The 12,229-nt window shown below is 44.8% G+C and overlaps 1 protein-coding gene across 1 annotated transcript; it reads right to left on the reverse strand.

Moving 5' to 3' along the window:
• Window positions 1–236: 236 nt before the first annotated feature.
• On the reverse strand, window positions 237–9,115 carry LOC142134181 (tyrosine-protein phosphatase non-receptor type 4-like). Its single transcript, XM_075194511.1, has 5 exons — window positions 8,872–9,115; window positions 4,878–5,032; window positions 634–741; window positions 426–468; window positions 237–351 (listed from the first exon to the last, which is right to left on the reverse strand). Exons 1-5 carry the CDS (start codon window positions 9,002–9,004, stop codon window positions 269–271), a joined length of 522 nt encoding a protein of 173 aa, XP_075050612.1. The 5' UTR covers window positions 9,005–9,115; the 3' UTR covers window positions 237–268.
• Between the last annotated feature and the right edge of the window lie 3,114 nt (window positions 9,116–12,229).

A 12,229-nucleotide genomic window follows, 5' to 3' on the forward strand; every position in this document is an offset into this window, starting at 1 on the left:
ACACAGATTTGTACTTACCTGGGATCTACAATCTCCTGTGTACTTTGTGCTCTGTTCACATACAGTGTTACAATGTGGCTGAGTGTGAATCAGACCAACATACCAAGTATAGGGGAAACCATACTAGACTGCTGAACGCTTTGGGGTCCCCGGTGAATGGTACATTCCAAGTAAGTAAAACTTCTACTTATGTCTTATCATAGTAAACCTCACCCAGTGGAGACAACTACCCCACTTACAAACGAGAGGGGCAGTTGTTCTGAGATCCCTACCTTGTGTATTCCTCTTGTAATTTGCTGGGGTCACAGACGAAAAACTTGACTCTGAAGTTCAAGCTGTGCGGAGATCCCCCTGTAATACAGAACTTAGTGAGTTGTACATCGGGATATCAGGGAACGGACGACAAGTACTCAGAAGTCACTAACGTTTCAGCTGCTTCCGGATTAGTTTATTTGGGTCCAGCCACTTCTGTAAAACAAAAAATAAAATAAGCCAAAAACTAAAACGTTTACCGAGACTGAAAAACATCAATGAGAACAGACAGACTCTGAGCATCCATCAGACACCGCTACATAGTCTATAACACAGAGTTATGTCCTAGGACGGACAGACAGACACAGAAAACATCCTTACGGGGTTATCAGAGGAATCGTCAGCCAACTGCAGTCCAAAATAGTCTCTCTCGGTCAGATCAAGGAACTTGAAAACTAAATCTAGCAGAGTTTGTCCATGATCGTGTTTCTGGAAGACACAAAACATTCCCAGTGTGACTAGTAAGAGATCAATAAGACGACATACTGGCGTAGAGCCCCCCCTGCCAGACACTGGGGGGCAGCTGGGATCTAGTAGTATATTATATTATATTATGTGCTGTGCTGAACAGCCCAGGGCTCGGCTAGATCAGCACCCAGTGATATAAAGCATCTCAGTGCTGAACACAGTGAATGAAAACTGCAGGAAAATACAATTCTTGGAAACAGATGGCCGAACGCCGATCACTGACCATGGTCAGGACATGTAGCATCATTGTAGTGTTAGTGCTCACTCACTGTGATCCTCCAGGAGAGTGATAAACAGACTTCTTCCAGGGAGTAGACTAGTGAAGGGACCCCCAACCATTGTTGGGACACGTCTGACCCTCGATACCAGGACACCCGCTGCTCATCTACCATACAACCATCAGCTGACAATATCAGGGCAACTGCTGCCCATAAGAGGAGACCTGTGCACGTCCACAGCACATACCTAGATATCTGCCACCTATACCAGGGGACATGCGCACATTATCCAGCCATACAAGAGGAACTAAGCCCATCTGCCACGAATACCAAGGGACCCATATGCCATCGGTACTGGCGGATCTGTTGCCATCACCAGGAGAACTGTGCCCATCTGCCACACATACGAAGGGATCCGTGTCTGCCTGCTGCCTCTAACAATGGGATCAGTGCTCGTCTGGCATCCATAACACTGGGACATTCGCTTCCCTGACACAAACACTGGGACACACACACCTATGTGTCATTAACACTGTACTAGGCGTTATACAGGGATTTGGGGGTGACAGCAGAAAAGTCTTATTAATTGCATTTCATGTTGTACTTGGCTATTTTTATGAATTTGGCATTAGTACTAATCTGGCCTCTCTATATGGATCACTAAGGATAGTGCACCGTCCATGGGAGGTCATTCTTTAGTCTGACAAAATCTTATGCCCCCGTGCAGGGTACAGTGACTCTACCAGGCAGAACTGCCCTACTATATATTGTGCAATTATTACGAAGATTTACATGAAATATATATATATATACAATTATCATGTAAAGGGACAACAAAGAGTTATAAATATATTATGCCTGAAGGGAACAGCACAATGTTTTGGGGGCTGTAGTAAAGTGCTTGGTACAGAATAGGATTAACAAAAAGGAGCCAATGCAGTCACATGGTGCAACGAGCAATAATGTGATTTGACCAATAGCAACCATGGATCAGCTTGTGTGGTGCAATCCTATTAATACAATCTCTGCTCTGATTGGTTGCTATGGGCGTCCTACAGACAATAAATAATCCTGATACACACAGACGCTTTCTGCCATCCAGAAACTTTCCCTTAGTTGCAGAATCTCTGGAGAGACGTATTTGCTGACAGCCCCAGGAGATCAGTTACACAGGGCAGGGGGGACACATATTTTAGGCCATGGACTGTTTTAGTGTGGTATCAACTGTCCACATTATACATAAACCTTTACTTCAATTATTATCTAGCTCTGCTGTATACAGGTGCTACTATGAGATAACCTTGATAAGTGGCTTTAATTGCCCCTTATGTAGAAAAGAACATTAACTGCACATATTTGAACAGCAAAATATTAATTATTAGTGTTAATTATTAGGGATAAATGTACTCCTACATATCTTACAGCTCTGTGTCAAATAAATGCAATATATAAAATCTGTCCTTTGTCCAAGGGCATTAATAACGCTTCCGAACGCTACCGGCAGTATGGGGGTCATACGGTGGTCCATGGTCTGCTAAGAGTCACACAGAACTGCACTGTACTTATAACAAGCATTTAATGCTTTTGAATTCTGCAGGTAACGGTGAAAGTGATGAAAGGTGAACATTTGTCAGTGTACGTCACTGTCTACAGACTTACATGATTGTTTGGCCTATTAGTGCCACAGGGTGTTTTAAATTCTTTGAGAACAAGAGTTAAACAATATAAAATAACAGCAGCATTGACAAAGATTTAGGGGCTCATTCACACAAGCGAATGACCTGAGAAAAGTGCCCTGAAAACCTCTTTTGAAGATAAACATAAAACACAACCGAGAGAGGAGACTAGTACAAGAGATTTGTTTCCAGCCGATCTCTGTGGAATTGTTATCAGCTCAGAGACCACTGAGCAGCTCCGACCTCTCGCGCTGTGTGAGACGCAGTAAATTTGTCCTGTTGGGGTGCAGCCTGGTAACATGTTACATAGTATAAACCTCTACATGCAAACTAGACTGTTATCCTCCATACGGCGGTGGGAGAGAGCACGGTGCTGGACTGGGAAATGACCACCGATAAAACTAGCTACGAGGACACACTGTCTAGTCAAATTAATATTTTATGTAGCTTTGTATAATCTAAAAATATAAATCCACAGCACAGAAACATGTAAAGTGTCTCAGGCGTGGAACCTGCCTATGGATCCCAGGACATCTGTTTTTTTAATATTTAGCAAAGTCTGTGTATTACGGAGCTGAATGATAAACATGAAATAACTGAACAGCAGGCGGTCATATTAGGAGGGAGGAGCCAGACAGTGACTGACAGCTGGGCAGACTGGTTTCCAGAAATACAATGCTGATTGGACGCTTTACATAAAGGGGTGGAGCCAGTGATGTCACAACAACTTAAATTCCTGCAGACTCTGCTTCTTGTCCTTTATCAGATCCCATTCGGACATCAAACGTAATGAAGTGGGGAGATAATACTTTTCGTTGTTGAGAGCAGCGTTGGAGTATCAGGGTAACACTGAACAGTGTATTTTGCCTACGTAGGTTCGTTTTACCAAAGTATTGCTGAATTGAAGTAGTTATTTTGTACAACTATTCTTTACCCTATTGGCACCACTGTCCACACCTGCAGCGTGACCCACGCCTGAGCCGCTAATGCCAGTGATGTCATACACAAATACTGAGCATATGTGGCGGCAACAGGTAAGGCTGCAAAAGGAGTGCACAGGTGCATACTGTAACATATACCTCCATACGAGCGTGCGTATATCTCCCAAATGTCCTGATTTTGGCAGGACAGTCTGGAATTGTGGATGTTGAAAAGGGGAGGAGCTTACCCGGTAATGGGCGGAGCTTTGCACAGAAGTAGGCGGTTTGTAGCTGAAGGTGGGCAGATAGGGGGTGGGGCTTATTATGTCCGGATCCTGCTTGTGCGCCTCCTCTGCACCTCCCACTAAGACTCACATCGTTCCATCAATGTATCTATTGGACCACTAGGGGCACTGTCCATTTGAGTTTAACACACTTGTTGAAGTTAAATAATTGGATGAGGGCGGTAATCAATAATTTCTGTACACTAACATCGGTTGCGATGAGATTAATACACAACCGACCAATAATGTTAGCAGCTAACAACATACAAATAAGTTTAATCTATTTATTTAAGTTAATATAAAATATGTGTGCTAATTAATGTTTCCAACATATTGATCATTGCACAGAGTTTGGAATCATTCTGTCTGCAGTTACATGGTAACGTTTCCAGTATTATTTATGCAACATTTGCACATTGCAAACGCTCAGTATAACGAATATTACTTTTCATATAACAACTAGCAACTCCAGAGATGTCATAAAAGAACTGGTTTATAAAGTTCTAGAGGCCAGAGCCTGAGGATGGACACCTGGCCACACATGGCAAGATGAACCCCACCTCAAGGAACAATGACCAGAGGAATCAACCAATGGGGCGTCAGGTACTTGGGAAGTCATGACCCATCGACCTATGGATGTGGACCTCAATACTGTAACATTGTAATGACTATACAGTGTATACATTGTTCACCTCTGGCTTGGAAACCAGAGCGCTCTGAAAGAAGCTTGTTGTTGGTGCCGACCGCACAGGCGTATGCATGCGATATTTTGCCCTGTAATCTATGCTGCGAATAAAACCTTTGTGCTTTGGAACCACAGCGATCAGAGAATGTTTAGTTTATATACGATACATACAAACTTATCACACTTTACATCTTGTGCTCATACTAATGTGCAGATAAATCACCTGTTCTGTGTGACTGACGTTTACCTATAGTGATAATATAGATTATGCCCCATTGCCCGGGGTGTCACAAGCTGCACGCGGCTTTACTTACATTCACACGGAAAGCTTGTACAGAGTTATCCAGGAGGAGAATGCTGCACACCACCTCTGTGCTCTGTCTGTCTCGGGCCTGCTCCGACGCGCGCACATTGTAGGTTCTGCCAGCAGGCAATCGGAAGCGTGCGCTCATTACTGTCCACACAAAGTCTGGGGAAAGGGGAGAGAACAGGCTGTGAAACATGTGTACCATCCACACAGACACCGAACATGTGTACCATCCACACCGACACCGAACATGTGTACCATCCACACCGACACCGAACATGTGTACCATCCACACCGACACCGAACATGTGTACACCCACACCGACACGGAACCTGTGTACACCCACACCGACACGGAACCTGTGTACACCCACACCGACACGGAACCTGTGTACACCCACACCGACACGGAACCTGTGTACACCCACACCGACACGGAACCTGTGTACACCCACACCGACACGGAACCTGTGTACACCCACACCGACACGGAACCTGTGTACACACACACCGACACGGAACATGTGTACACACACACCGACACGGAACATGTGTACACACACACACACACACACCGACACGGAACATGTGTACACACACACACACACACACACCGACACGGAACATGTGTACACACACACACACACACACCGACACGGAACATGTGTACACACACACACACCGACACGGAACATGTGTACACACACACACACACCGACACGGAACATGTGTACACACACACACACACACCGACACGGAACATGTGTACACACACACACACACACCGACACGGAACATGTGTACACACACACACACCGACACGGAACATGTGTACACACACACACCGACACGGAACATGTGTACACACACACACCGACACGGAACATGTGTACACACACACACCGACACGGAACATGTGTACACACACACACCGACACGGAACATGTGTACACACACACACCGACACGGAACATGTGTACACACACACACACCGACACTGAACATGTGTACACACACACACCGACACGGAACATGTGTACACACACACAGCGACACGGAACATGTGTACACACACACACCGACACGGAACATGTGTACACACACACACCGACACGGAACATGTGTACACACACACACACCGACACGGAACATGTGTACACACACACACACCGACACGGAACATGTGTACACACACACACCGACACGGAACATGTGTACACACACACCGACACGGAACATGTGTACACACACACACCGACACGGAACATGTGTACACACACACACCGACACGGAACATGTGTACACACACACACCGACACCGAACATGTGTACACACACACCGACACCGAACATGTGTACACACACACCGACACCGAACATGTGTACACACACACCGACACCGAACATGTGTACACACACACCGACACCGAACATGTGTACACACACACCGACACCGAACATGTGTACACACACACCGACACCGAACATGTGTACACACACACCGACACCGAACATGTGTACACACACACCGACACCGAACATGTGTACACACACACCGACACCGAACATGTGTACACACACACCGACACCGAACATGTGTACACACACACCGACACCGAACATGTGTACACACACACCGACACCGAACATGTGTACACCCACACCGACACCGAACATGTGTACACCCACACCGACACGGAACATGTGTACACACACACCGACACGGAACATGTGTACACCCACACCGACACCGAACATGTGTACATCCACACCGACACCGAACATGTGTACATACACACCGAACATGTGTACACCCACACCGACACCGAACATGTGTACATACACACCGACACCGAACATGTGTACATACACACTGACACGGAACATGTGTACACACACACCGACACGGAACATGTGTACACACACACCGACACCGAACATGTGTACACACACACCGACACCGAACATGTGTACACACACACCGACACGGAACATGTGTACACACACACCGACACCGAACATGTGTACATACACACCGAACATGTGTACACACAAACCGACACGGAACATGTGTACACACACACCGACACCGAACATGTGTACATACACACCGACACCGAACATGTGTACATCCACACCGACACCGAACATGTGTACATACACACCGACACCGAACATGTGTACATACACACCGACACCGAACATGTGTACACCCACACCGACACGGAACATGTGTACACCCACACCGACACCGAACATGTGTACACACACACCGACACCGAACATGTGTACACCCACACCGACACGGAACATGTGTACACACACACCGACACCGAACATGTGTACACCCACACCGACACCGAACATGTGTACACCCACACCGACACCGAACATGTGTACATACACACCGAACATGTGTACACCCACACCGACACCGAACATGTGTACATACACACCGACACCGAACATGTGTACACACACACCGACACCGAACATGTGTACATACACACCGACACCGAACATGTGTACATACACACCGACACCGAACATGTGTACATACACACCGAACATGTGTACACCCACACCGACACCGAACATGTGTACATACACACCGACACCGAACATGTGTACATCCACACTGACACGGAACATGTGTACATCCACACCGACACCGAACATGTGTACATACACACCGACACGGAACATGTGTACACCCACACCGACACCGAACATGTGTACACCCACACCGACACCGAACATGTGTACATCCACACCGACACCGAACATGTGTACATACACACCGACACCGAACATGTGTACATACACACCGACACGGAACATGTGTACACACACACCGACACGGAACATGTGTACACACACACCGACACCGAACATGTGTACATACACACTGACATGAAACAAATAGCAACATTGTGTTTTATTACTCTTATTAGTACTGGAGTAACTACTGCGGTTTATTGTATAATTACCACACCACAATTAACACAGAATTACAATGCTATAATTATACAGTTTAGTTTATTAAATATGTCTCCCTGAAGGTGTCTTATATTCACCTCCACCGTCAGAGGACTGTACTTTATTGTGCTGTTCACGCCCTTCTGCAACTTTCACTAAGTCTACACATTGTCTATTTCTGGTGCCCGGGGATATGACACATCTCTGCTGCGCTCTCTGCATTGGACACATCTGAACCCAGAGGAGCAGCTATGTGACATATACCAGCACAGGGAACTCAAATAAACAGAAAATATGAGGATATGGCCGACACGCTCAGCAAATAGATGGATTTACCAACAGACGTAGGTAGACATGTACAAGACAATAGACAAATTACTTTTCAAAATGGACAACACACTTTACAGCAATACCCAAAATACAGAGAGCAATAAATCCTACTCAGCTTGAATGCAAACATACGGTCAAGATATAGGAAGCTTCACATATACATGAAAGTTACCAGTTGCATAATTAAACAAAAGCACAGTGGTTAGCATTGCTGCCTCACATCGCTGGGCTTGCGAGTTCAGGCCCTATCTGTGTGGAATTTGTATGTTCTCCCTGTGTTTTGAGTTGATTTCCTCCAGATACTCTGGTTTTCTCCCTGGCCCAAAAACACTGCTGGCTGCTGACTAGAAATGGACGGACGTAATTGTGTGTACATGTGAGGGAATTTAGATTGTAAAAATATTTTCATTTATTGCGGAATTATTCACCTGGCCGGATGCAGTATAACCAGGTGATTCCACTGGGTGACACAGGCAGATACTTCACCAGAACACTGCAAAACAATAATGTGATACTAAACATTCACCAGCTAACTCACGTAAAACTGAGTGTTACTGTGGATTATAACCTCTGCGTCTGTTACACAGGGAGCCCTGTGTGTGTGATTCCAGGGGAAACCTAGTACATACAGCACAATACAGGGGTCTGAGATGCCCCCCGTGGCGCTGACAGGGGACACGACAGGTACATACCACACTTTGCTTGGCATGATCTACAAAACAGCTGCCAGTATGTTCCTGCAGTACAGAAGTCGGCTGAGCAGAACATGTGTTTAAACTTCCATTTCACGCCCAGAACGTTGTACCCATGTAGTGTAAACAACATTACGCAACTGTGAGCTGGCTGCTCTCCAACCGATCCGTATCTGATTATTTCCCCTGTGGTTTAGAAGGATAAGAAGTCAAGTTGAACTACTTCCTAAGTGAAAGGAAGATGGGATGTTTCCCTCAAGGAGGGGCAGCGCCCAGACGCTTATCAGCGCTAATGTCAACACTGTCTGCAATCACACTTCCTGCAACTGTGCAAAGTACAAACAGGGCTGGAGCACAGGAGACGGCAAACTGGACGGATTCTGCATTACAACCACTAGGCTTAAAAATAATGTTCCTGTATTTAAACCTCACCCCTTGTAATAAGTAACTTGTCACTACACCCTCTGTACAAGGGTCACCGACAAGCCCTGCTGGGGAAACTCTACTGTCCCACAGAACATTGCCCAGAGGTGCTCCTATTGGAGAGAGCAGGGCGGGCATTGTACTAGACTGTAGGCATGGAGAACATGTCCTAGTCTGTATGTTCATGTGCAATGTTTTTATTTTTTTAAATCATAGAATTTAGTTGGGAATTATTATCTTTGATCGACACAAAAAACAGTTATCAATAATGTACAAAAGAAAACAAAAAATTCTTAATTAAAAGTAAAAAACAAACAAAAAACCCTCAATAAATAATTGTCCTGGAGGAATAATTTGTCTCTAGAAGTCACCTAATGAACTGAATAGAGGCAAACTGTGCACAATTAAAGTAGATCAACAATTTTTAAAATAAATACACCTATCTCTCAGAATCCCACAGTTGTTTAGTGCATTTGCAAACAAGAGCTTCATCATGAAGATCAAAACACAAACATTCAAAGAAATAGGCATTTTGAAAGCATCAATCAGGATAAGATTATAAGGGGGTATTCAATTGTTAGCGTTAACGCTAACAAACGAGCGCTCAAAAAATCTTACCGTTAATACGGTAATTACTCGCGGAATTTCAGCTCGCTGCTCCCTGAGCGGCGAGCTGAAATTCCGCGAGTAAACTACCGTATTAACGGTTTTCGCGCGCAATATTACCGTATAAACGGTAATATTTTTTGACCACTCGTTTTTCAGCGTTAACGCTGACAATTGAATACGCCCCTAAGACTTTTAATAATCATCAGATTACTGTTCATCACAGCCTATCAAAGAAACATGGCACAACTGTGAACAGGATAACCTCCACTACTTAGCATCCATGGGAGGTGGACACTTGTTGAGGGCCACCAAGGGTGTAGGGCCACTTTGACAGGTAAGCTAGGTACACACTACAGTAATTTCATGCAATTATCGTGTACGCTCCCACGATCATATTTTATCTTACCAAAACACTTCACGTCTGTTGATTTGGCTTTCTAGACTTCCTACAAAATCAAGATAAACGATGTAATGGTGTTGGGCAAATATGGCAGTGTGTACACACTCAGCACCAGCAGTGTAGGCAGATATCTGTACAGTTTACAGAGTCACAATCTTTTCAGCAGATGGTTATGAAGATCACAGATCTGAAGGTAGATCGTGTAGGTGTGAAGATATGAATCGGCTGCTCATCAGGACTTTCAGACGTTAGTAAAATCATTACAGAGGTTGCATCTGCAGTAATTTTGTACAGTGTGTCCTCAGCTTTAGTCTTCATGGCAGAGATGGTGAAAGTCTCCTTCCCCCCCATCTCTGGACACTTGTTTAATAAAGCGAACACAAAATCTGCTATATTATTATTAGTCTTTTTCATACAGTGCCTAAATCTTATGCAGTGCTTTATACAGGGAATATTTCATTGTTCCAGTGAAGCTTATAGACACGGTTTTGTCCAAGGTCAATTAACCTACCAGTATATTGTTTTATACTGTGGGTGGAAGCTGACAAGAACACAGAGAGAACATACAAAACCCACACAGATGGGGCCCTGGTCAGCGCTGTGAGACTGCAATGCTAACCACTGGGCCACCCCGAGACCCCCATCCAACCTCCTAGAACGGGGACAATATTGCAAACGGTCCTGCTGGTATAACAAGGGGTGAAAAATTATGTCATCAAATATTCTCTGAATTGAATTTATAATCAAGAAGATCCCTGTTGTGTATTGTGTTGGTCACAGGTAAGACTTCCTGGGTTAATACATTTGATTCCATGATGTAAGAAGATACTTTAGTGACTGTATGAGGAGAACAGCGGACAGTGCGACAGAACCGCGTTGTGACTACTCCAGAGACGGAGCAGGAACACACATTCCTATGTCTGCAAACACTGCATTACACGGCCTGGCAGAGGAGCGACGCTGGCGGGGGCTGCAAATTAAAAACAGTGGGTGGCTTAATAAAACTTTAATGAGCCAATGGTTTGACACAGTTCCTGGGATTGAGAAGAGAGAGATTCACAGATGATCTACAGGCCGGGTACAGAACGGGATGTAAGGAGAATACTGATGTGACTGTACGTTATTAACCATTACAGGACACAGTGATCCATCTGCTGGCTCGTACCCATCAAGAGCGCAGCGCGTATACTCTCCTGTGCCTTAGTGATGTCACAAAACATTGGTTCCACCCACAAAATGGCTGCCTCCACTGTGTGTAGCTGTAAACACTGCCACTCTGTACCCATCTGTGCAGAAAGGGAAAAGTAATTTACTTTTGTTTAGGTGTAAGGCTAAATGATCAGCTATGAACAAGTTATACACCTTGGTTAATTTTGCACGCTTGAAACAAACTGGTGATCGTTTGGCATCTATTTATTTCAATCATTCCATCAACCCCCCCCCCCCATCTTACTGGCCGTCATGAAGCCGAGGGGGGGGCAAAAACCAGACACGACAAGTTCACCCTCATAAAACTACGCTCATTGCACCCAACAGCAGTAACGCTCTGAGGCTTCCGTGTCTCTCTCTTCACACTGATTATGAAAGAAAGAAAGAAACAGGGACAAGGTTCTAACCTGCTGCCAACATTCTGTGCTGCTATCATAGTAACCCAAAATAGCACCACACCCTCAGACATCTAACGCTTTACACAGTATAATAACACAGTGCTTGCAGTCTAAGCATTGAGCAGAGAGAGGGAAAACTATGCACACACACACACACATATATATATATATATATATATATATATATATATATATATATATATATATATATATACACACACACACACACACACCATTTACATATACTCCATGATCAGGGCTAGCTAATACCAAACATTTACCTAAAAACTAATTTTTTTTCTGATAATACAAGTGCTGG

This window comes from Mixophyes fleayi, unplaced genomic scaffold (assembly GCF_038048845.1).
Source record: "Mixophyes fleayi isolate aMixFle1 unplaced genomic scaffold, aMixFle1.hap1 Scaffold_4099, whole genome shotgun sequence".
NCBI classification, from domain to species: domain Eukaryota; kingdom Metazoa; phylum Chordata; class Amphibia; order Anura; family Limnodynastidae; genus Mixophyes; species Mixophyes fleayi.

What these genes read in the sequence shown, in the direction of transcription:
- LOC142134181 (XM_075194511.1), bottom strand. Translation starts at nt 9,004, where the DNA reads ATGTTGTTTACACTACATGGGTACAACGTTCTGGGCGTGAAATGGAAG. An exon ending in ATCATGCCAAGCAAAGTGTG is followed by an intron (nt 5,033 to 8,871) that starts GTATGTACCTGT and finishes CCCTTTCCCCAG; the next exon opens with ACTTTGTGTGGACAGTAATG. An exon ending in AATCCGGAAGCAGCTGAAAC is followed by an intron (nt 352 to 425) that starts GTTAGTGACTTC and finishes TCTGTATTACAG; the next exon opens with GGGGATCTCCGCACAGCTTG.